The 26,539-nt window shown below is 41.5% G+C and overlaps 1 protein-coding gene across 1 annotated transcript; it reads left to right on the top strand.

Moving 5' to 3' along the window:
• Positions 1-26,539, top strand: caln2 (calneuron 2). Its single transcript, XM_026328728.1, has 7 exons — positions 1-132; positions 2,273-2,322; positions 10,222-10,346; positions 13,692-13,835; positions 15,756-15,868; positions 22,654-22,807; positions 25,683-26,539. Exons 2-7 carry the CDS (start codon positions 2,294-2,296, stop codon positions 25,808-25,810), a joined length of 693 nt encoding a protein of 230 aa, XP_026184513.1. The 5' UTR covers positions 1-132; positions 2,273-2,293; the 3' UTR covers positions 25,811-26,539.

The raw sequence follows: 26,539 nt of genomic DNA, 5'->3' as shown, positions 1-26,539 counted from the left end.
GGAAACCATTTGGAAGCAGACAGGATAAGAAGAAAACTGCAGCTGCTGAATTCTGGTGTCTGGAGGGATGATGGACTGGCAGCTTCCTGGCTCAGGAAAGAAAAAAAGCTAGAACAGCTTAAACCCACCAAGGTGTGAGATTTATTCATGCTGTGCATGTGTGGGTGCGTGTATGTGTTTATGTCTGCTAAGGTTCAGCTGATATGGGATTTCTGAAGCCTGATTCTGATATTTTTGTACTTGATCTTCCTACAGCTGATATTTTGTGCATTACATTGCATTTCATGCTAAAAATGATATGATCTCCATCGCTCACCTCAATTTTTTATTCCTCAGGTGGAAAAGTCCTTTGAAATAACATTTAGATCAAAGTGTCGCACTGAAATTTCCCTTGGAACCCATTATAAATTCAGTTGTCCCAGGGTTTAGCAGCTTTTTTCAATGATAGAGGAAATTTGGGGTCAAAAAACCTTTAACCTATAAGAGAAAATGACATTTGCAAGCAACATAAAAGATCTTATCTGTAGATAAGTCATATCCACAATGAAGTGTGTGTGTGTGTGTGTGTGTGTGTGTGTGTGTGTGTGTGTGAGAGAGAGAGAGAGAGACATTTATGTGCATGTGTATTCCTGAATGTATTCATCTATTTTAGGGAAGATGATGAGTCACTCATTAAGCTCCAGACCGAAGTAGTGTTGCGTTTTAAGAACACTTCCATTAGGTAGTGTTAGGGTCATCAGGGCAGCTGCAGTGCACAGCTCACCTCTACCAGCCTCTCACTTTGCCTGTCACGACTGCAAAGTGGACAGTAATTCCTAATTTAATGGTCTGTGGACAAACTATGTTAAAGTTGCCGTGGCTAATGTCATTACAGCTTGTCACACATATTTTAGTTATTCAGCTGACAGCTTACACACAGTGAGCAGGTAAAGCTTCATTGACTTTCTCAAAGACACTCACTGTGTCCTAGTTGTGGGCTATGTACTAATTCAAACAGTGTTTTTGTTATGCAGATACAGCACATTCCTAGGAGATCAAATATACTTACTAATGCAACCATGTTATCTAAAATTGCTCCTTTTTTGAGTGTGGTGCTGATGGAAACATTTTTTCCATAGTTCACTCTGCAAAGCAGTTGGAGGAGCTACTTATGGGTGGAAAAAAGTGAAGGAAAATTGTGGGTGGGGGTTTGATACTTCTGCCAAATATCTTAATCTATACATAATCTATTTCATTTCTATTGTATATAATACTGGAGCACACTGCCTCACTAACAACTGACTGACTAAACTTCTGTTGCTACCACTTTTATAATATTTTAATTATATTTGTGGCATGAAGGCATAGATTGAAATAATCAACATCACTTTAGCAAGAATAGAAGAAAATAAATTTACTGAAATATGTGTGAAAATATTTTGCGCATTTGTTTTTGTAGCCTTTTCACTATCTGCTCTCACTTTGGTGTACCAGCATTTCACACCCATCACAAGTTAACGTAGCAGAAACATTTTCGAGTATTTTTGCAACATGTAGTACTTGTACACAGATGCATTTTAATTTTCCACTCTGCCCCGATTTTCCTCAACCTCCAGATCAGTCCAGTTTTATTTCTGTGCTGCTAAATGACTCGTAATTTCCACTAACTAGCCTGTGTGATGTTTCTCTGTCACATCTGCAAGCAGCTGTTCTCTTTCCAACTTTCTCTTCCTTGCACAGACACATGCACGCGTCTGCACACACTCTTTCCTTCTAAGGTCTGGATGTTAAATCCAGTGAGTTTTTCATTATTCATGTGGTGTTGCAGACTTAACCTCCCTGGGGGGAACTTTCAAGTTTTACTTCCAGCTCTTGAGTGTATTGTATATTTAACAGGACACAAATTCATTTGTGTATGTGAGGAACAGTTTGAGAGTATGTTTTATAAGTGCACAGTTTATTGTTTGGCTGAATAACCTTTGAGCTGTAATGCTGCGACTGAATTATATATTTATGTCAGCTCTGGTTGCAGTGTTCAACTGTTCGCCACAGATTTTACTCAATCTGTCTCCTTCTCACCTGCAAAATCTCACCACTTTGTCTCTGTCTCTGTGCTTTTTTTCTTCTTTTATGAGTCATTTACTTATTCATATATGAAGACAAATAAGCACTTGGACACACTTAAGGCTACATGGAATGTGAATTAACCTTTTAAGAGCTTTTACATGTCATTTTCAGTGTTGCCTTTGGTGCAGAACTATGACTGACAGGATCTTGTTTTTTCCCATCTGAGGTCATTGCTGTAGGACTTGGAATGAGCATGACAGGGATCTGGAGTGGAAGGTATGATGACAGTATTTACATGCTAATGAAAGTGAGGTTGATTTTAGAGATGTTGAATGTATTATACAAGCAGGGTTGTGATTCTGATCTGCTTTTTCATGTCCCCATGGTTGCCAGGTTTCCACTGCCAGGAAACAAGATCAAGGCACTGCCATGCTGGCAGTTGCAACTTGGCAGAGCAGAAAAAAATTAGCATGTTTATAATGTACGACAGACTTGCAAACACTGGAGGATGGTGTCTTCTACAGTTTTGGGGCAGTTTTCAAAATGAAACTTCACTGAAATCACAAACTTTGACTCCCTTCAGTATAATCCTTCCATTTTGATAATTAGCTTTCTGAAAGAGGCCATTAAAACAGCACATTATCATCACCTTTCACTGGCATGGGGGAAGTAAATTGTCATATTTGAACACAAAGTTTGAAGTGCTAATGTCCTTGTTCAGAGGACCGCTGTACTGTAACCTTGGCAGAAATTCTTTCAATCTACAAATTCATTGTCTCATTCTGATCTGCTACTGCATAATTTTCTTTAGAATTTAATGTTGCTGTTTTAGTATCAAGTCTTAGAGTTTCCTGGTGGCCGGTCCCATATTCTAATTCAACCATTTTAAGACTCTTTGCTGTTATTCCTGTAAATTTCTTGTGCTCTTCTCTGTCTACGGCTAATTATAAAAATCCGGAGTGATAAGTCTGTCACTTCAGGCTGTATATTCGTCATGGTCTCATTTATTTAGTGATTAAAGCTCAGGAGGCAAGATAAAAGCATATCACTATTACTGAGCAATAAATGGTCTGACAGGACAAACATCACAGAAAGAAATAGGGCATCCACTTCTGATTGCCAACATGATTCCCTGTATTGATTTGTTGAGGTCAGAGTCCATGTTAACGTGTCCCTGTGGCTCTATTTAATGGTTTAGACCTCCTCCCAAACGTCCTCCCTGTATTTTTGAAGCCTGCAGTTTTTCCAGTTGTCAGTTCTCTCAGGTCAGTAGACAAGATCCGTGTAATACTGAGGGTGAAGTGTATTAGTCAATCAGCAGGGAGCTGAAACACAGTGAATCAGGACTCTGAAACTCAGTCAGGTTCTTTGACTCAGCTGAGAGATCTGCATTGTAAGAAACACAAAGAAACGCGGCTGACATTTTGTTATTATGTGAGTCTTTTCTTTTATTGTGAATGAATTGCAAATGTCCCATGTTTGCAGCAGAATGAAAAACACATGAAAAAAATAAAACAAATTGGATTTCTTAACACCTGAGACAATTGTGCTCAACTCACCAAAGATTTCGATTAGTCCAAAGCTGCTGCACAGCCAAGACACACAAAGCAACATTTCAATCAACATTTCATTGTTTGACATTTCATTTTTTGCAGTCTGCAGTAAAAAAAAAACACAAAAAAAAACTCTTCTGTTAAACCTGCAGATGGATGAAAATATTAAGAAAAATGGTCCAGGAGTCACTGAATAGTTTGGTTTTATGACACAAATCGATAAAAATCTTGTCTTTTTACAAGGTCAGAATTGCTCTTAATACCTTGTTCATTTATGATATAGGAGCTTATCAATCCTCAGTGAAATTTGTATATTTATTAAATGACATTTATAGATTGATTATAGAAGTAGAGGCTGTGTATGAAAAGAATATAGCCTCTAACTTCCCTTCGTCTTTGTGGCTTTGAAGAAAATATAATCTCATTTAAAGTCCCACCAGTCTCAGTCACGCAGGTTAAATTGTTTGGAAATGCTGACATGAGCCGCATCGCGTCACCTTCATTTGTCCTGCTGCTGCTGAAGAAGGCCTTCAGCACCACGGACAGCGCCGACGCATCAGCACCAAGGACGGCGCCGAAGCGCAACTTCCACCTCACACACGATTTCCATGAGAATTAGAGACTCGACATAACGACTTGGTATCTAGGTTGATCTCATTTTCCCACGAACTTTACAGGAAATCTGTTCAGACCGATTAGAGCCGCTCGCAGTGCTGGGTGAAACGCTCACTTGTGTTGTCGTTACTTTCAACTCCCAGCAGTAACAGTCTAGTTTTGAACCACACTGTTACCCCCTTCTCCCCCTTGGCACTGTGCGGGAGCGGAATAAACTGGGCGGTTAAATAAGTTGCTGTAGCCACTTTTAATTATAAGAGAGCAGCAGCAGCAGCAACAGCGCGGGAGACACAAACCTCTGGGCTGAGAGTGCAGCTGAGCTGCTGCGGTCTGGGAGGGGAAAACAGAAGCTTCACATAGGCTATTATATAATTAGTGTACGGGATGTAAATTGGATTGTGGTGGGATGTGTTAATCAGAGGCAGACAGCGAAAAACACAGCCAGGCGGATCAGGAGATAACAGGAGGGGAGAGGGCGTGTAAATACAGTGGCGTTAGAGAGGTTTGGGTGGAGGAAGGTGCCTTACCCACGAAGGAAACATTATAAAATGCTGAGATTTTAGAATTGGGGGGTGGGGGGATTAGACACACTGCATCATTTAAGTGCTGCGGCTGATGTCACTTCCTAAGCACCATAATTGGTCATAAATGACTCTTAAAGCTGTGAAGAATGGCTAAGTAAAGACACACACGGACACACACTTCCCCACGGGAGATGCCTTTGGCTTCTCGGATCCACTGAAACCTTAATTGCTCGGACCTCACGTCCTCTCTCTCTCTCTCTCTCTCACTCTGTCTCTCACTCTCTCTCTCTCTCTCTCTCTCTCTCTCTCTCTCACCTGCGAAGGCGGCAGCTCCCACTGAGCGCCACGGCGTCGCATATTTACCGCTCACCTAAACACAGTCTCACCTCTGCTGCTCTGGTCCCCATGTGGCCCCTCCCTTACCGGACTGGACCGATAAATGGGTTAACTCTGTCACCGGGGGTAGCTGAGATAAACGCACCGGGAGCGACGGGAGATCCCTTCCCATCTCTCCGCTGTTTGACGGATCTGCGCTCAGGTTTTCACTGGACATCCCCCTCTCTTCTCTGCGGGTTTAATGCGAGACAGTAAATTGAATTTAAATCGTGATTTTTCATTTTATAAGAGGCAACCGGCAACAGCAGCACGACCAGTTCTTAGTCCCAGACCCGTGGGCGGCTGGGTGGCGTTCGTCTGGGCGAGCTGATAGGACGAAGGTTTGGCACTCTACACCGCTTCATCCCAACAACACCCCAAATTGTCAAGACATGGCGATGAGAAGTGAGATGTAGAAAACGGATGGGAGGCCATTCATGTGGATCTGGGCTTCAGCTAAAACGGACATAATCTCCATCCTCCTCCTCGCCCTCACCTAACCAGTTGATATTTTTCAGATAACTGTCTAAAAAGTGTGGAGCACATGACACGCTGGTGAATCCCCGAGGCAGGTCCAACACACAGACTGAATGAGTCCATCTCTGGCTGTCGGACGGACTCCTCAAGAGCACAGGACGGATGCAAACAGACTAAACACATCTTGGCAATTCAAAACACCCTCAGCATCTCCGCCAGCGGTGTTCTAACCGAGCGGGGTGAATCTCACACCGGGGGACCAGTCGTTTCACAGGCAGGTAGGCTCTAACCCCGTATGTTAATGAGTGTGTCACCTCTGGGTCGGTGTTAAAGGTGATAAAGGTGATTACCGTGACCGACCGCCCATGCGTCAGTCCCGCGGATGGCCGCAGAGCCGCGCACGCGGCTGCACCTGTTGTAATCTGTGTAAATGTGCCGAGTGCGCTTGTGCGTGTACGCGTGTGTAACCAGATCAGTACGTGTGGACAGTCCGTGTTGTTTAAATGGCTGAATTCATATTGATATTTGTACGTACTATTCGACTGTTTCAGCTGCTTCTGAAAATCTTTCCAGCTGCTAATGTGTGTCGCGTGCGTCAGTGCGCGCCGCGTGGGTTTGATCGGTGTGATGAGGTGATTATAGGTCCATCACACACCCCATAAGTGTAATTATAATATAATTGTCCCCGCACGCAGCGGGATGTGAAGCGCTCAGTCACACTATACATCATGCTCTGTGGCTTCATCAGCTGTTCTCTTCATTCAGGCTGCAGCAGCTCACATTTTGCTTCTGATAAATGGGGACTAGCTGTCGCACAATTGTATTCATTCTCTTTGCCAGATGCTCTAAAACTCCACAGTCATAAAGCATGATGGTCAAATCTGTCACTTGCCTCACGCACATTCATCATCTGACATCGTGGAGGAGACCTGAATTGGTTGTAAACGGATGGATGGTCTTAGAGTCCGTGCGTGGCAATGGGCGGTGGGGCTGCGAGTGTGTGTGTTTTTATTTTTTTTTTAATTTTCCGTCACCCTGTTCTCTGTGCAATGAGGGTGACATGTAGCAGCAGCAGGATACTTCAGTCCAGCTGTGCCCCCTCTGCTGCAGATGCGCGCAGCAGGGCGGAACCATCATAGGTATCCAACTGTTTTCCCATCCGGTGGCACTCTTTTACCGTCCAACAAGCCTCGTGCCACCTGACGGAAGATCAAGGACGTGCTCATCACATCTGCCCGCGCTGATGGAGAAGCACCAGAGCTCTTAAACTGGCGCAGCTGGGTTCATAGCGGGTTGGATGACCCAGGTTGACCTCCTGCTGAGGAGACCTTAAGCAACAAGATGGGCGGCCCGTGCAGCGCCTCTGCTGAGGAAATTTACAGTATTTATTTATATTAATATTTACAGAACAGCCCTGATGGGTGACAGAGCAGGGATCACAGCTGTGTGCAGGCTGCCAGTCTCTGCCCAGGTGACTTCAGTGTGACTCTGGGCAGAAACAAGAAATCAGTCATTAAGGAGCCTTTTTATTGATGGCTGCCTGTTGAGGTGCATGTGCTTTGAACCTTAATAAATCCATTTTCTTTGTGATCTATTAGACAAATCAGAGTTGTAGTTTACCTTTATCCAACACTGGTGCTTGAATTGATCTACTGTGGTGTCTCATTATTTTTTGGCAGGCAGCAGGAACCTTGTCTTCAAAACTAGAGAAGACATGAAGAGCTAACTGACATTTTTGTGGCTTAAAGTAAAAAGAGAATTGTGTGATTTGATTTATTTTGAAGTCCACTTGGCCAGATAACAGATTTCAAGCACACCAGAGAGTCCTTGGATGAAGTTAAATCACACAGTTTTGGATATCTAATGGATGGCTGCTGGTTACAGCAGTAGTAACAACCTGATTCCTCTGATCTGGTGGAAAAGCCTTGATTGTGTAAAATCGACTGTTGTGTCTATGCTCTTTGTGATGGCAGCATTGTTCGTGTGCTGTTGGGCAAAATACTGTTGTGACCCCTCAGCTCTTTGCTGCCATTCTGCTAATGCATGTCTGCCCATGGGGACAGAGGGAGGTGAGGAAAAAACACAGTTCCCCTTTTATCCCCATCGCCAGGTTTTGGCTCAGTCTCAGTTGCTCTTCTCCCTTCATCTCAGCCTCTTCTCTGCTGTCTGAGCTTAAATTCGTTCTGATCACCATGCTGCAGACTTGAAACTGGGCTCCCTGCGGGACAGGTGACCTCACAGTTCAAACACTGTAGTCAAGCCCACTTTCATTTGCCCCTTTCATCCCCTTACCCCCCCCCCCCCCCCCCCCCCCCTCACCTTTTTGTTGGTTGTTCACTCTTCCTGCACTCAGCCAGACGGTGAGGCTTATCAGATGGAGGTTTTCTGCTGAAGCTTGTCCTTGTCAGCTCTCATGTCCATCTCTCTGACAACAGTCTGTTTTCATGAGTAGAAAACCCACAATCCAAAAATATATGGCAGAATAATAGCGAGTGAGACAGCGAGAGAGGTTGGAAAAAAAGAGAACGAATCAGTGTGTGACTGAGTTTGATGTATGTGTGTCTCCCTGTTTTTGCCATGAGTGAGTGGGTGTTTCTATCAGGGGAACAATTGTGAGAGCAGATGGACTGTTAAAATACATTCTCATATTAATTTCACATCATATGTCTTATTAATTTGACTGTTGATTAAATAATGTCTGGATCCTGTTGAATTTGTGGAGTTGGAGAGTTCAGGGATTGCTGCCTGTCTTGGCTTATTGAGCAGATTTTTCATTGGGAATCGTTCATTTCTTTCTTAAATATACACCTGTAAATACACAAAATATCACTGATACATACTGACAGGATATATATACATTATACTGCAAAATGATTCTCTGCTGCTCAGCCATCCCATCATCACCACACAATGGACAAAACAATATATGCATACATGTTCCACCATCTACACATATATAAACCCATCTTACAAATATACATGCAGTAATACACCAATAGGAACATAGACAGCCATGTTAATTCAACAATTTGTAGTTTTTGCAGAAATACACCCTGCTAGAATAAACCTTCTATGAGTTATGTACATGTATGCATAGATAAATATTATGCATTATGCACAGCTGGCCAATCAGTGTGAAGTGGGTGTCACAGGCTTTCCAAAGCTGTTTGAACAGCTCACAGGCAGTTCTGTTGGCAGCTTAACTTAGCAACCTATGCAACAACATTTTTATGGATTTATTCAAGTAATACATGTGTGTGTCACAACCTAAAGTTGCTAACATTAACCACCATAAGCTCATGGCAAAACAAGTTAAGTTCTAGTAGCAGAGTGTTTATAAATTCAGCTTTTCATTAATAAGAGGAAAAATGTAAAATTTCTTCTTTGACTGTAAGGCACATTGAGAGATTAGCTAGATCACAAATATTAAATTTGAAATCATTTATTCAGTCCTGTGAGGATAGTAATTGAACAGTGATCTAACAGTGGCAGGCAGGCTTTTGCATTTGCAGAACAGATACTTGAAGTGCAGGTGGGACAAGAGCAGCAGCAGAAGCAGATGGACGAAGAATGCATTTCCTCAGAGCTCACAAACTGTATGCACATATGCACCATTCTGCATGTGCACTGCTTGCTCTCGCAGCCATTTTCACACCTGCTGTCCACTACAAATCATCAGAGCAGACTTGCATCTACTGTATCCCATAGCTCTTAGCCTTTTACACTGTCTTTGTCTATAACTCTGTGTTCTTTTCCTCCCTTGGCTCAGATTCCTCGACCCACAAAGGATTTAAGTATCAAATAACAGTGAGGAGTGGAGAGTGGTTGTTTATACCTCAACCAGGTTTCCTGTGACAGAGACATCTTCAAATCTGTCTATTTCTGCCAGTGTCCTGCTCATGAAATAGGCTACTCTTGAGAGCACTATTTCTTCCACTCCCCCTATCTTTCTTTCCCTCCTTCACCTCAGTTCAGTTTAGTGTGTACTATTGGCAGGAAGAATGCATGAAGCATATTGCTGAAGTGTCAAAATATTACACTGGAGAAGCTGTGAGACAACTCTCGTGAATCAACTCAGAGAATTGTGCTGATCATACAACAGTAGGGGCAGTGGCTGCTTGATGCCCTGTCAAGCCCTGAGATCTCTTGGTGATCCACTGCTGTGGGGGCAGTGGGGATTCCCTGGTGGGACAAGAACAACAAAAGATTAACAGATCTGCCAGAAGTGGGGGAGTTGAAGAAATGATAGTGACTGACAGGACTTTAGAGCAGGACCTAAAGTAAAGGCAAGAAGTAGAAAGAATGAGAGAATGATAGTTAGAAAATGCAGTTCTTGATTGTACTCTATGATGGCAATGCTAACAATAACCAGAATTTTTTGTGACTCAATTGAATTATAATGTGATTACATAATTTGTCATTGTGATTCTGCCATGAGGAGACAGCAGTTTCTCCTCGAAATGAGCATTAGCAGAGTGGAAGGAACAATATTCCCTACACAGGAGCTTGTGTTTCTAAAAAGGGCTCATGACCAGGGTTTTAATGCACACACACATCCTTTCTGCCTCTAGTTTTCTCATTCTGACATGCACGCACACTCAAAGTTTATTTAGACTCCGTGTGCTCTACAGGGAGAAGATGCCATTCCACCATGTGCGGGCGGGCCTGCTCTATCCAGACAACTACCTGAGCAGCTCCCTGACAGAGGGCAGCGAAGCTTTCCAGCTCACCAGCATCTCCACAGAAGAGCTGGGGGGTGAGTAGGCCGAGTGGGAAGGTGGGAGGTGGGGGAGCAGGGAAACATGTGAGGTACTGGCAATTAACATTTCACTACTGGAACAATGCAGTTACAATGCTTCCATTCTCCTGGGGAAAAGATTTTCCATTCAGCTATTTTGTTATTCCGTGACTGGATGCATTAATTTCCATCTATGGTATTCGGAAAATAAAATCAGTCACGGCACTCAGAATGAATCAGATCTATATGACCAGGTCTCAATTACGCCGCCAGTATACTGACATCTTAATTTAGGTTTTCAATCCAGAAATGAATACAACCAGTGCTCACAAAAACCTATTTAAACACGTAATACAGTGTACTGAGCTTTTGTTGTATCAGTGTGTGATAATACTATACTCAGCTAAATGATCTTGCAACATGGCAACAATGCTAAAATACTGTAACTCCAAAAACATACATCTGGGTCGTGATTTGAGGTTATCCTATGCCATGTTCTATTTGACTGGCTCTAAAAAACCAAAGACTTCTGCACAGCAGTCAGTGCATATGTTCCTTTGGTGGGAAAGTAACAGCTAATCCTGCTGCAGAGTGAGGACTGAGAGCATGAGAGCGAGTTTCTTACTGAAGCTGTTTGTTTGTGTTTATACATGTGGCCTATTGTAGTTTTGCTCCAGTGAGTTTTAGTATAAAGTACTTTGTACCATAAATCTTTTAATCCAATGTCCCTTGTGCACAACTCAAATCAGCCCAGTTCACTGAAACAGTTGCATAGTACACAAAACTGTTGCTGCTGCAGTGACTGAACTGTCTCATCATCACTAGTCCAGCTGGCCTCTGTTTGGCTTTTGTTTGTCAAGGGCAGCAAGAAGAGCAAAGTAGTTGAAACATATGTACTGCTATTACATAAACTCAATTTGAACTCCTGAGTTTATGATGAGGCATTAACTGGGACCTGTTTGCCACAGACCCAACACAGCCAAAGGGGCTGTTTGATGTGGATGAAATATCTGTGATATTTGCTGCCAGCATTTGAAAACTCCTAATCCGACTTCAGAGAGATGCTGAAGGTTGTTCTGGGCTCATCTGTTAGCACAGATAGAAGGCTAGTTAATCACCTCCATGTTGGTTTGCCACTATCCTCTTCTCCAGTTTTGAGGAATTTCATTGATCAGAGTAAGAACATATATAGTCCTGGAGGGTTGGCTTTGTAATACACAGCAGCACATACACACAGACACAAGCAAACACACACATGCACACAGGCATTGCACAGTAATACATCAGGAACCAGCTCATTCGTGCCCTATTGAAAATGGACTCTTCACTGTTGAGCTGCATACAAATACATTTCACTTTGTTTTGGGACACCGCACACGCACCCACATCCCCAATCGCTCACCTCCAATTTGCACTTCATGTAGAGGGAAAGAGAGGCAGCGGCACAGCGCTCAGGTCTACTTATCAGCCGTGGGGGATATTTACAGGCTTAGATGGCTGCCGCGACTGAACTTCAGCTCTCATGCAACTGACAGAGCAACGACAGACACAGGAGGCAGATCTGAGACAGCCTTTATTACACAGAAGAAAGAAGGAGCAGCATGTCAGGATGAGAATATTAATGACACACGGCCTGAGAGAAACAGAGGGAGATGAGCTTCATGTAAAATTCATTGTTTAAGTTAGGAAAAGGATTAGTCTTGGGAAAATTTTGATTTAAATTCCATCATGCAGCAGACTATTGCTCTTCTCATTTGTGTTTCTTCTGTAAAGATATGCACAAATGCCAGCTGAAATGACACCCTCTCCCACCCCCGAAGTGTTGAGATCCACAGAAAAATGTAGAAAAGATGTTAAATAAAGACTTGCCAAGTCTGTCCAGTCTCTTCTGTCTTAATCAAGTCGATAAATTCGACCTCTTCCCTCCCATCCAAAGCTCCGCCTCCCCCCTTCCACTTCCCCTGTGATAGCACAAACTGACTGACAGGTAATTAGCCAGAGATAGGCCAGGGTCTTTAGTAAGAATGTCCTCAAGAGGTCTGAGTAATTCTGCTGCATGAACAGATAGACGCCTCGTGAGCTGTGTGTGTGTGTGTGTGTGTGTGTGTGTGTGTGTGTGTGTTTACTTACAAGTTTCAAGTTCGAAGGAAGCTTTTTATGTGGGAGGAGAGAGTCGGAAATGTTCTTGGCTGTGCCGGTGGTGATCGTACTGTGTGGAGGGACTGGGGCAGGCCCTGTGGGGTTTGTAAAATGTAATAGGTGTATAACAGCGTAATAGCAAATAGGAAAGAGCCAGATGGGAAGAGGGAGAGCACGAGATTATTCTCACCTTGATTTGTCTATGAGAAATCAGTTCCAGTTCATAGGAAAGCCTCATAGCAGCACTGGGGAAACACCATTTAGCATCATCTGGAAACCTGCTCAAATGTGTTAAACATTTGCTTCATCTCATAGATTTCTCCATCTCGCTTACACCATCTGATAGCTCACTGTTACATTTTAACAGGCTGAAGACACGAGTGTAATACTGAGTAAGTTTTTACACAGTTTTTTTTTGTGGTTGCAAGTTGTTAAAAACCTCCAAATCCTCCAACCTAAACAGCAGGTAGGCCATTTGTCATTGCCCTTCAAATCGATACAGATGAATTTTTTCTGATCTGGTGCCCCTATTGTCACAACACCATTGTTATGGTAACAAATGAGTCCTGTAACTCTGATCTGTGACCACTATGGTTACATTTTGGTTAGTGCAAGGCACATAACCTGCATTAAATCAACATCAGGCACTAATTGTCTGTGGATTTGTCTCTATAACCAACTTCTTTAAACATACATAGTTATGTACATTAAAATATTAATTATAACCACACTGGGTTAGTGAATAATTGTGCACACAATTTATGTGCTCCTTTTTCCTTTGCTCCTCAAAGACAAGAGTCATTGTTCACACAACCATAAGAACTCCCTGTCAAGAAAATGTAAACAAATGTCATTTGAAGCCTATAAAGAAGCAACTAGAGCTGCTGTTGTTCAATCTCGCTAAAATCTGTCGTATAACAAGCAAGAAAACAAATGTCAGAGTTATTGCACTTGTGTATTAAAGTTGACTCACACTAACATGATAAATGTTTCTCAACATCTCAAATACCAAATCAAATAAATAAAATAGGGAAACATGCCAAATGCACGAAGAGAAAAGAGAAAAGACCAAGAAGATTATTATGTTTTTAAAGTGAAGATTAAACAAATATTTTCATCAGAAGAAGAGGAGAATAATGCAGGAAATAAAGGAGAAGTGTCAGAAAGCAAGGAGGAGGACACAGACAGAAATGTACAGTGATATGTTGTGTACTTGTCATACAGAGATCCGTGAGGCGTTTCGTGTTTTGGATCGTGATGGGAATGGTTTCATCTCCAAACAGGAGCTGGGCATGGCCATGCGCTCCCTGGGTTACATGCCCAGCGAGGTGGAGCTGGCCATCATCATGCAGAGACTGGACATGGATGGTGAGGTGTTACATGTAGACACACACATGGGTGCATGCATGGAGAACCTTAACATATATAGAAACCTGTGTTGGAGTTTCTAATATAAATAAAAATATTTATAACCTGTATAACATTTGATATTTAGTCGTGGCCAAGCTTGAAGAAGAATATTTTCCATACAGCGAGAGCCAGCTGTGTGAATATTTCTGTGTTGATTTTTTTTTTATTTGATGTAACTGTAAAATATTGCCAGACATTACAGAACTTAATGCCTGTTTTGCTTCCTTGAGGTTGAATGGGATTCTGAGTTACAGCTTCTTTCAAAATGTTCCTCCAAAAATGAGCAGCAGGTGGCCAATTTCCCTGGAGACAATAAAGTGAGGACCTGTCTTCTCCTGCTCCTTAAACTCCTTAAACTCTAGCTCTGCTTGTAAATTCACAGAGGACTGCAATTACTTTTAAGCAGTCCCTGCATCACAAACAAGACAGTCAATCTTTCAACTGGGTGTTATCTGCCTGCACTTCAATCCACAGCTCACAGTAAATATCAAAGGTAATAGCTAAAATCCATGAGTAGGCCATGAGTAGTCTGAAAATCAGAGAGCTCAGCGGCAATTTTCTCTAAAGAGAGACAGTATCTCTCTCCAAATCCTCTCGCTCTGACTTCTATTCTCTTGATGTCATCACTAATAAAGCACTGAAAGCATTCACTGGCACAATTAATTTAAAAATGTCAATTTTTATCAGCTATTAGACAACCTGCAAAGTCCTTCAGCTGATTAATTTTATGTTTATGTAAATCCTCCTTTAGAAAATCCTAATCCGCTGATCTCTGGCTCTGTCTTCTTCCTCTTTCTTCAGGTTTTAGACAAAATAGAACATCACATCAAGTTAATAATAGCTGAATGATGGACTGCAGTCAAGTTTTAGAACAGAAAACTGATGCTTTTTGATCCTAATAATATCCTTTAATACAGGACAGTGCAGCGTGTTATAAATCTGTAATTGCTGAGTAATTTCTTACAATTTTTCTAAAGTGTCCTTGAAAGAACAGGGTAATTTGGCACTAATTCATCAAATTGTGCGCTTGAGTGTACACACATTTTTTGAATTTGGCACGTTCAGCTGACCTGCTGTGCACCAACTAAAAGTCTCTCTCGGTTACACTGCAGGTAATTAGAATTCGTTTATTTTAAGTGTATCAACTGAATGCGAACTGATTTTCCCTTTAATTAATACCAACTTCCAGAGTCTATTCAAGAGAACTTCTAAGAAATTACAGACCCATAAAATTAAGTGTTATACAAAATTAGATTAGGACTTTGGCTAAGACTGTAAACGTTTATTGAAATGGTAAAATGAATATGGGCAGTATATAGTATAGTGAGTCTATGCAGTAACTCAGTTTGTAAGACACGCTGATGTGGAGATGTTCACCGAGTATTAATTCCACGGGACGTTGGCTGTTGATTGCAATCTCTAGCAATGTGCAGCAGTAGAATACATAATGGCAACTCTTACAGGTTGTGTCCTTTGAATGTGAATATGCACAGTGAGTTTCTGCCAAACCAATCCCACATTTGCTTCTGCACGGAGACACACTCACACACATCTGCATGCACCTTTCTTGAAAGTTGAATTAGTATTGATGATGTGTGATTGTTTGTCACGGATGTGGGCACATCCATCTGTTGATCTATCTCTGGGCAGTTTTCTTTGTTTCTGCAAGCAAGTACATTTCAGCACACAATGCATTATTTAGCTCTACTCTGCCAGCCTTCTGTCTGTCTGATTCTGTCCTGGTCTGTCTTTGTGCCTGTGTGTGTGTGTGTGTGTGTGTGTGTGTGTGTGTGTGTGTGTGTGTGTGTGTGTGTGTGTGTGTGCGTGTGTGCGTGTGTGCGTGCGTGCGTGCGTGTGTGCGTGTGTGTTTGCCTGCAGGGGATGGCCAGGTGGACTTCGAGGAGTTCATGACAATACTGGGGCCCAAACTGCTGTCGTCCGACAACAGAGAAGGATTTCTGGGCAACACCATCGACAACATCTTCTGGCAGGTGAGAGACAAGGCTTCATCCTCCCAGCTGGAAAAAAAATCTGTTTCTCATCACTCACAGTCTTCATCATTTATCAGTTCCATCCTTTACACTTCTTCCTACTTACTCTGCCTCACCTGTGGCTGTGTATTTCAGCAGTCAGAGCAAGTTTTACATCCTTAAGCAAAGCCCTAGTTTCTGCAGGGAGTCTGCATAGGAACACACCTACTTAAATGCAAAAAATACACACACAAACAAACACACTCTCAGACACCAACCCCCTCCCCCACCCACATCCTCCTTCTCCTGTTCTCTGACAAAAACAGAGGGGGGGGGTTTCAGCTCTGGGCCTTGAAGGAAAAAAGACCTGCTGAGAATTAAATGTTTTTCTTTGAGTATGTGTATGTTTTTAGGTTTTTTAGGTTCACACATGTGTACCATTTATCACATTACCTTAATAAAGATTTCAGAGATGTATGTGGAAAGTCTGAGGTTGTGCACTTTCAAGTGTCCAAATTGAGCTCAGTGGTGATTAAAGCTGCAGCTCATCTACATGCTTTTGAACACGTTTACTTTGTTTTTGAAAATTGTTTGCAGACACAAAATTTGCTGCTCTTCAGAGGTTTTTTTATTTTTTTACCTGTTGGGTAAGACATGCGACAGTGATTAAAATGAGTGTCTGTCTGTGTGTGTGCGTGCATGGAGAGGTTGAGTGTGAAGACGGCTGGTTGAGCAGGAGACGACGGCTCTCAGGAAACTGTTCTCTGCTTTCCTTCAGTCAAATGAGAGGAAAAGCATTTAGAGGGTGACTCACTGAAATGAGGAGGTTTGTGTGTGTGTGTGTGTGTGTGTGTGTGTGTGTGTGTGTGTGTGTGTGTGTGTGTGTGTGTGGGTGTGTGTGTGTGTGTGTGTGTGTGTGTGTGTGTGTGTTTGTTTCAGGTTACAAACACACACCGGGCCACATTTACATAGACGTTATTCATCCAAGATTTCATTGGGCAATAAATTTTTAAAATATAATTTAAAAAAAACACAACCATATATCCCACTGACACCTCAGAAAACCAAAGAGATTGTCAAATTTTGCTAATTTTAATATCAGGATGATTTCTTATTGGAATTGTGTGAAATAAAACACCTTTTTTTTAAATAAGACACATTGCATCTGTGACAGAGAGATGGAGCAAGGCGGACTACAGTGTGCCAGCCAGCGAGGATGAAAGAGGTGAGAGAATAGAGAGGCGAGCTGGGCAATATGTGTGTGGGGTGGTGGTGGTGGTGGTGTTGGGGGGGGTTGCCCCACATAAAGATACAGGAATATAAAGAAAGACCACAAAGGAAGAGAGTGGGAGAAAATGAACGAAGACAGTACAAGAGGGTGTGATTCATGAAGGTCGCAGACAGTGTCTCAGTGCGTCTCAGGGGTGATTTAAATTGTTCACCTCCCACAAAGAGAAACAGACCAAGAAAAAACAGGAAAGAAAGAGATGGAAAAATGAGAAACGGAAGAGGAGAGAAGCAGGAGAGGAGAAATCAGAAATGAAAGCAGAGGGTGAAAAAATACAGGAGGAGGAGGAGGAAGAGGAAGGGAATGAAACGGTGGGAGGAAGTGTGTCTCTGAGGACTGTGAGAGCGGCACTTTGTGTGTATCTGTTTATATTTCACAGACCTCAGAGGGAGACGGGAGACGAGGGAGAGTCATTGTGTTGAAAAAAGAGATAGAAGAGAAGGAGGCACATCACTGTGGGCCATAATGACTCAGTTCAGATAATATCCTCGAACAGTGAGATGTAAAATGATTGACTTCGTTGGGGAGGCGGGTGTTTGGGTTGGCATGTTTCCTCTGCATTTACATTTTCCTCTCTCTGCGTTTGTGTCTATAGCTTGAATAAATGGTGATTTTATTGAAATATCTGAGAAACATTTGTTTTTCTGTTTACAGTGCAGACACTGTAGCATGGTTTGGGTAAAACCTCATCTGATTTGAAAATCTCCTGACAGAAGGTACCACTTCTCTACTGTAGGCCAGCTTTTCATAAAGGGAGCTCATTTCCAGCTTGAGCAACAGCAACTATTTTCAACCAACAGTGTTTAGTGTTTGTGCTGAACTTGGGATATTTTATCTTCTTCCAACAGCTGTAAGATGTTATTGGCTGCGGTCAGCTTTACATTACATTGATTCAGATGCTTTTTATCCCGAGTGGCCCATGAATTATTCCTGCAAATGTCAGAAGCCGGTGTAAGGTTCAACGACACTTGAGCAGCATGTAGAGTGGAGGAATCAGAGCTGATTAATGGCTGCCTGCTCTGGCACCTGAGCTAGTGCCACCACACGCCAAAGCACGTCTTTGTACCACAATTTATATTGATTATTTGAAGAGCCCCTTCAGAAATGTTCAAAACTAGATTAAAAAATACTGTCCTGAATAATGGTTTGCATGTGATAAGGTTTTCAGTTTTAAAAAACTTTAGTTACTTGGTTAGAAATTCTTGAAAGGACACCAACATCTCCTTCCACACTGAAAAATCCTGAATGTTGCTTTTTTAATTTCAAAAGTTGAACTCCTGGATATAGGATTTCTATTTTAATGTATGTGCAACTCCTCAAGTTTCCACTTTACATTTTGTAGGTTTCCTGTTGGAATAGGATTGACTTTTAAAAAGTTATGATGTTATAAATCGCTCTTACAGGTACATGCCTTTAACCCAGACTTTAAGTGAGCACAGATAAACTTTTTACTTGGAATTTTAAAACAGCCTTGGAGGGTCAGACTCATTATTCTGTACAGGCTCAAACGGGGGGGATTTTAAAGTGTAATTTACAATCCCCTGAAAACGATTATCGGTTTAGTGGTATTTGGTTTGGTGATTGGCCGACTGTCAACCTATCACACAGGTGTAACCCAAGACCTCGTCCTGGCTACAGGTGCAGCAAAGGACACTTCTGACCACACCCAACAGGCCTGAGAGTGAAAGAGTGCTTTTCAGCCTGGTGTTATTGTAATCTTATATTAATGTTACATCTCGTCATCTTAAAAAACATAGCCTTTAGTTGGTTACACAGTTCATTTAAGGCAACAAAAACTATTTGTCCAAAAGGAATAGTTAGATATTGCCAGACTCATCTGTGGCTGGGCAACCTCACGGTGCCAGACAGAAAATTCACTTATTGACTTTCTGGCTAAGAGTAAGATGAGAAGATCTAATCATTGGTCTCATGTTTGCACAGCAAAAACAAAGTTACTGCCAGCATCTAGGCTTAATATAAAGACTGGAATAAAGGAAACCGCTAGCTCAGCTACAGGTACAAAATAAATAAATAAATAAAGGGTTTCCTGATTTTTTTGTGTGAAAGTCAATGTTAGAATTTTTTTTGGGGGAGGTTTTAGATATATAATCCATCAAACTGAACATTCTGTACAAATTTCTGTCAAAAGTTACACCATAAAGTCAAGTTACCTGTAGTTTTTTTAGCTTGGTCAGTATTTTCAGAAACTGAAAAAGAGATTGGAGGAAACAGAATGAAGTTGGCAGGCTGCCATCTACATCTGCTGAGACTGTCTTCAGTGTTCATGCTGATGACCACTGGTGCCAAATGTAGAGTCACTTAAAAAACATTGTGTGTCTCTGTTACATAATAGGTGCCATTTGGTGGGTGGATTCATCCAAATCAGTGCAATCATGTGCATCAGGAGCACAATTGTTTAACAGCGTTGCCTAAAAAGTGACCAGGACAGGGCCTTTTCTCTTCCAGCACCTTCGCCTGCAGAACGTTTTCCTTCAGATTAACAACATGTTCATATCGGAGCAGTCTTTAATTCCACCACTTTACAATTGTGGCTGATTCTGTTTGTTAGGATCTAATTAATCTGCTATTGATTTGTCATTGGCTGTAGCCTTTGTTTTTATTTTGAAAAATAACTTACCTGCAGTTTTACTCTTGACTTGTCTCCCTTTGAGCGCGCGCGCGTGTGTGTGTGCGTGCGTGCGTGCGTGTGTGTGTGCGTGCACGTGTGCTTGTGTGCATGCACAAACTGTACAAGACACATGTGTACATCTTTGTGTATAGATATTTTTTTGTTGCTTAAAGCACTTTGGAACAAATGTGGCTTAATGTCAAAGCAAAAGACAGAAACTTCACTTGAACTTGGAGGTGTTGCCTAAGTCTGACAGGACAGCTGCAATACTGAAAAATTGGAGGGAAAGAGCACAGAACGAGACACAATACCTCCAGGTTGTCACTCTGGGTGACTTTTTAGAGGAGGGTCAGAAGACAAAGTAGGTGGACGACTGACGAAACAAGTTTGTGCGGTTTGAGGGCAGGCAGGATTAGATGGGAAGGACGATGTCTACGCCTGTTCCTCTGATTGATGTGGTCTGGGCTCCTTCAGGGTGTCACCGGTCATTGCTCACGATCCCCTGCTGTTTTCACAAAAACACACACACACACAGATACACACACATCCCATATTTGAGGCTATTCAGTGAAAAAGAAAATGCTCTGACAAGTAAACTTTAATGTCTTGATCACTTCTGTGTATGTTTGTGTGGATGTCGATGTCCTTCAGAGACATGCAGGCTGAAGGAGAAATCACTCTGTTGGTTTAGCAGCAGCTCCACTGTGAGTGTCCCCCCTCAGACAGACAGACAGGAACACTGTATGTTCTCTGTGCTCCTGCCCTGAGCTGTCACGCTGTCTGTCCTGCAGCTGCAGTCCAAAGAGCTGGTTCTTCATTTCCCTGCACCCGTTCAAAGCAGAGACAACTCTGGCAATAAGGAAAGCAGAATTTATCCAGCTTTGGTTCTCCAGTTGCTGCTGCCACTCCCTGATTGGCTGCCATGGAGCACCTGCAGTTGTCTATACAAACATTACTGCTTGAAAAAACATCAGAATATATTATTAACTGAGATTATGTTTAGTGTCTAGTAGGCTCTAGTAGGCGAGTGTTGATGTAGGTTAGTGTGTGTGAGTGAGAGGAAGATGAGGCAGAAATAAAAAAGCAGACAGAAAATAAGCAGTTTAGTGTGTGTGTGTGTGTGTGTGTGTGTGTGTGTGTGTGTGTCTGTGTGTCTGTGTCTGTATATCTTTCCACTTCCATGTTTCCTTAATTGCAGTGTAAATCACCAGGAATGGTTAGATTGAAATCAATACTCATTTGCAGATCATTTTGGTTGCACAGAGAAGCAGACATGCAAATTGCATGAAGAACAAACTGAGTGTCTGAGGTCATACATAAATTGTGTGTTTCTTATCATGTGGGCATCCGTTGCAAGATGATCTGGGTTACATTTAATTTATTTAGCAAAATGTTTTCTACGAACAATAGCTAAACTATCTTAGCATAGACTGCAAAAGGTAAAAATAATTCACCTGTCATTACTTATAAACTTTACTAACTAACCTGCTATGTTTCTATAAATTGTAACAATAACACATTGTGGATTTATGGAAAGTTATATGTGAAACTATTTCTGAGCTGTGAGCAGTGACTTTCTGAAATCTCTGCTGGTTGTCTGCCAGTCTCATGGTGACGACAAGACTCCAGGCAGCCACTGTACCTGGCCAAGAAATAGCTCCACAAAACTCTCAATAAAATCACAATTTGACGTGTTAACATTTTGATCTGATGTCTTAATTTGAAAGTTTTACAACGCTGGACAGAGCCTGACTAACCTGTCTCTCCCTGATTCAAGCCTATGTTAACAGCTCATCTAACCGCCTCCTGGATGCTGTTTTATATTTCATGGATAGATACAGTATGAGATTGGCATCATTCACCTTAGCTAATTCTCCACAAGAAAGCAAATAAGCATGTTTCCAATTATGTCAAACTATTCCCTCAATGAATAGATAAACATCAAGCCTGGCCAGGCATTAGCTGCCAGGTTGGATGGTTATATTTTGCACAGTACCTCTGTAAATGCTCAATAGCCAGTAATATTACAATTTATAGCCTCTCATTTCCTTTGGTAAATAATATCTGTTGTTTTCCCCAAGCTGGTTGGGCATTAAAGATGCTTTTTTTAGCCTTTACCATCAAGGCAATAAAGCAAAAACAGGACTATCATCTCCTCGTTAAAATGAGCATCACGTCTTCGTCATCACATCTTGTTTACTCACTTTTCTATGAGCTCATCATACTTTCCTATTGTCCCATCTTACAGTGTCTCGCTCGTCTCTCTATCAATCCCTTCTTTCCTTTCTCGTTGCATCGCCTGGCTCAGCATGTCCATCTGTTTTGCTAAACCAAGTGATGATTGTATTTGAGGCAGTGAAAGAAAAACTCTAGACATAGATGCTGTGTGTGTATGTGCATTTATGGACTATAGTGGGGATCTGGTGGGGGGACAGGAAGGTGGTGACGTCTTGCAGGGGCAGATGGGGAACAGGACAGATGCTAAGATTCACACTTCAACTCAATGATTCGTCAGAGCTTCTTAAATTATTTTAATGATGAACATACAGACCACCAGAGAATACCACTGCCTGCACTGAATTATCCAATTAATCTATGGTGCTTCAGAACAGGTATCCACATATAAATGCAGACACATGGGTTTGCATACTGATTCAGTCACCCAAAAATAGCACCAGTGATACATAGGCAAATATGCTGCAATTACAACTGACACCTTTCTCACTTACAGCACATACTGTACCCTGTACATTAAATTCGAAATTCTATTCGTACAGGCCATAATTTTTACATTTCATGCTTTATTTTTATCGTCTATGTTTATCTGCCCTCAGAAAGCCAGTTTGTGGGTGACTGTGTGTCTGCATTGATTGCTGTGTGTCCCTGCAGTTTGACATGCAGCAGCTGTCTCTGGATGAGCTGAAGCAGGTGCTGTTCCACGCCTTCCGGGACCACCTGACAATGAAGGACATAGAGAACATCATCATCACTGAGGAAGAGAGCCTCAATGAAACCTCAGGGAACTGCCCTGAGTATGAGGGAGGTGAGGAAGTTGTTCTCAAGGAAACTTTGGAGTTATAAATACCTGTACTTACAAATAGGAAATTTTGTACTGTAATTCTTATGGTATTTTATTCAGTTATCTATATACAAAACCTGTTCATAACATGAATCCATGTTTTACTAATAATACACTTATTTGCTGAGAATTAGATGAGGGATCAGGACCATCCTTATGTCTGTGCACTGTATATGGCAAAGCAATTGACTTAACTTTGCATAAAGACTAGAAACAGGGCTCTTAGTTAATTCCCACATCTCTAATTTGTTTAGAAATTCAAATAGGTCTGGTATTGACTGTTTGTGGCGTTAAAGACCCATCACAGTAAGAATGGGGATGTCATCTTCTCAGCTAGATACTTAATTACATACATGAGATGAGATGTGCTGAGATTGACCTTAGCTATAGCTGTAGGTTAAATTAATAATAACAACTGAAACTTACATATTTCTTCAGTTGGCCTGCTCAACTTCAGATACAGATACATGATGCGATATTGATTGGTTAGGTAGAAACAAGAACCCAGCTGAACAAATGGACCAAAGCAAAATGACAGTTCAGTCTGTTATTGGTCTAGGAGCAAATAATTAACCTGACTCCCTGTAACATACATACATATTACATACACATAGACTACCTTTCAATAGCACTGCTTCTTTCTTGTTTGTTTCATTTACTACAAACTGTGGCTTATTAACATCCTGAAGCCTTTTCTGTAGACTCATGCAAACAATTATAGCAATTATCCCGCCGTAAAAATCTCATATTAAGGATTAAAAAATATGTTAACTAGCGAACCTTAGAGCTCTTAGCTCTTTCCACTTGCATCCTGTATTTTTGCTAAGCTAACTGCATCCTGGCTCCATACTTCCTGCACTGCTGGGATTTGAATGGAGATATGCAACTAACTCAGAAGCAAAATGTCAAACTAAAAGCTAATTTATAGATGGATTGACATTCCCAAATCTATCGCTGTTTCCAGAGATACATCTGGAGAAAACCTGTTCTAAAATCTTTGTTGAGTTAGAATAAAGTGGAAAAGAATAACACTTTGAACATTCACACTTTTAAATGACTTTCTAAGTCCTGCTTGTCAAAATTCAGGGTGAAATCCTTAATTTTTATTCTTCTGCTGTGCTGTACCAACATGAATATCCAACACAGAGTGTTCATCTGTAAGATGTTGATCCTGAGAGGAAAGGTCAAAAATACTGGGATGTATTCACAACAACATAGGTCATATTTAAATTATAAAATCGATTAATCCCAAGGTCAGGGAGGAGAGGGTTGATGTGTTGGTAATGCTGATGCACCCAAGTGAAACAGAAAGCAGAGACATAAGACAGGTTTCTTCAAGGAAAATGAAGCTCCTATATTAGTTATGGTAAGGAACTAGATTTTGCCTTTCTCCAGTGAAACAGTCACAGTAGGAAAATGGTGACAATGGAACAAACATGCTAGAAAACTAGGAAAGTCTTAATGAACCCATTGGGTACTGGTCTACATTCTCATGAAGCTCTAAAACGAGGCAGCTAGGAGAAAATGGAGAAATGTAGCAGAGAAGGGACAGTGAAGGAGGAGATAAGAGGCTAAGGAAGGGATCAGGGAACTGCTGGCTTGGCACTCTTTTTGACAGGTTTCTAGTGTTGAGGGAATCATGTGACATAGAATTAGGGACAGGAAAAAGAATATAAAGATGTAGAAAAAGGAGAAGCAGGCAGGGGTAGGACAAAGAAATACAGAAGCAATATGAGGCGTCTCTTGTAGACATCAACAGTATGCCTCCCCACATTTAACCCGCTTCCCTCATCCTCAGCTTCCCTCTTTCATGCCTGCTTCCTTTCCATCGTCTGCCTGTCCAGTGGGACTTCAGCGCCTTTCATAATTCGTTTTAGATCCCCGACTCAGAGCTCTGACTTGATTTATTGATGTGGTGTGTGATTCTAACAAACTGAGATGTGGGCTGACAGAGAGGAAACTTTTGGTTGTTGCTTTTGCTGCAAGGCCTGTTGGAGGACACATCTGTCTCTGCTCCTCATCTTCTTTCTGTCTCCAGAGAGTATGTCTTCGAGGTGAAAGAGGCTTTTCAGTCCAAACAGACAGCAGAGCAGAAGTTCTACCTCACTCCTCTTGTCTTTATTTTCACTGCAGCAAAGCGAGCATGGGAGTTAGTTTGTGCTTCTTATGTATTCAGGATTAACTTCCACTGGTGATTTGGGTCACAGAAATAGACTGCAGAACATGGCAGCTAGAAATGTTGCCTGCTATTTTATTCATGTTTGTGCAGGTCAGTGAACAAAGGTGCACTGAGAGAAACAGGTTAAAATTCATTCGCTATACGTGAATCTAATTTATTTTCAACAGAAGGGACTTTAAGGATTATGCTGAGTTTTTTTTTTTTTACAAGAGCATATGTTCATTCTTGATCTTGGAAACACTGTGTGACAAACCATTTTAAACTCAAAGGTCCATTTAGTTGCTGTTCCAGAGCTCTCATGTCGCTCACTCAGCTAATGGAGGTGGCTCAGGAGTCAATTTGTGAGCTTCATTTAGGCCTATGTTATAACAGCTGGTTGGATATAGGGATTCATAACCTCCATCACTGTTAAAAATGCCTTTGACATCAAATGTAAATAGTCTCCTTGTTCTTTTCTCTGGCCGTCCACTGACTCCTTTTTAATGTTGCTTATTTGCCTACAATGCCAGTGGCCTATATGACAATGTCACGGCAGTCAGCAAACTAATCCATTAACTAGTTACCAGCATATGAAAAGCACAAACTGAGAACAAAAAATGCACAGACGTGAACAAAACTTATAGTCTTCTCTTATTTCTCTTCTCTTCCGCCCTCCTTCAGTTCATCCTAAGAAGAAGAATCGGCAGACATGCGTCAGGAAGAGTCTAATCTGCGCCTTCGCTATGGCTTTCATCATCAGTGTCATGCTTATTGCAGCCAATCAGATGCTGCGTAACGGCATGGAGTAACCAATTGCACTGTGAGCATGGGGAGTGGACAGAACAGCCATGACCTCACATTTTGTCTTTGCAGCCAAAGCTGGACCAGCCACAACCCAAGCACTTCTCTAAACAATCAGTTGAGTTTTTTTTTTTTTCCTAATTTTACTTTGAACTTTCCTTGTAGAGTCAGACAATGTGAGTGAAATGAAGACAGTTATATTTGTTTTACTTTGAACATATTGCCATGTTAGGTTTCTGGACTTACTGGTCAAACATGCATAATGCATAATGACCATAATTATCAGGTTCCTTTAGGAACCTGAACTGAAAAAATTGTGTTTTTATATAAATATTGAAAATACTACAATATTTTATTTTGCTGTTTTCAAGACCAAGACCACCCTTTAAACTTGATTTTCTAATTACTGAAAATATTTATCAGGTGCTTTGAGCCATTCCTAATTTCAAAAACAAACAACAGATAATATGGACAACTGCATATTTACCCCAGAGAAGTCATGTTGAATGTGAACTGAGTGAATGTGGACACTGAATGTTGGGCACAGTAATTAATTGAATATTCAATTTTTCACATCATATATAGTCATGCATAAACATCACACTTTTTCTGAAGCAAACTTAGTCCATTAATCTGGAGGCACATTAAATCTTTATGTGTATCTACAAGGAGCACAACTCATAACTCAATGAGGGACCACATGAAAATCTTTGCTGTCCCACTATCTCTCCTCTCTC

This window comes from Mastacembelus armatus, chromosome 14 (assembly GCF_900324485.2).
Source record: "Mastacembelus armatus chromosome 14, fMasArm1.2, whole genome shotgun sequence".
NCBI classification, from domain to species: Eukaryota; Metazoa; Chordata; class Actinopteri; order Synbranchiformes; family Mastacembelidae; genus Mastacembelus; species Mastacembelus armatus.
This window is presented reverse-complemented; position numbering and strand designations above follow the sequence as displayed.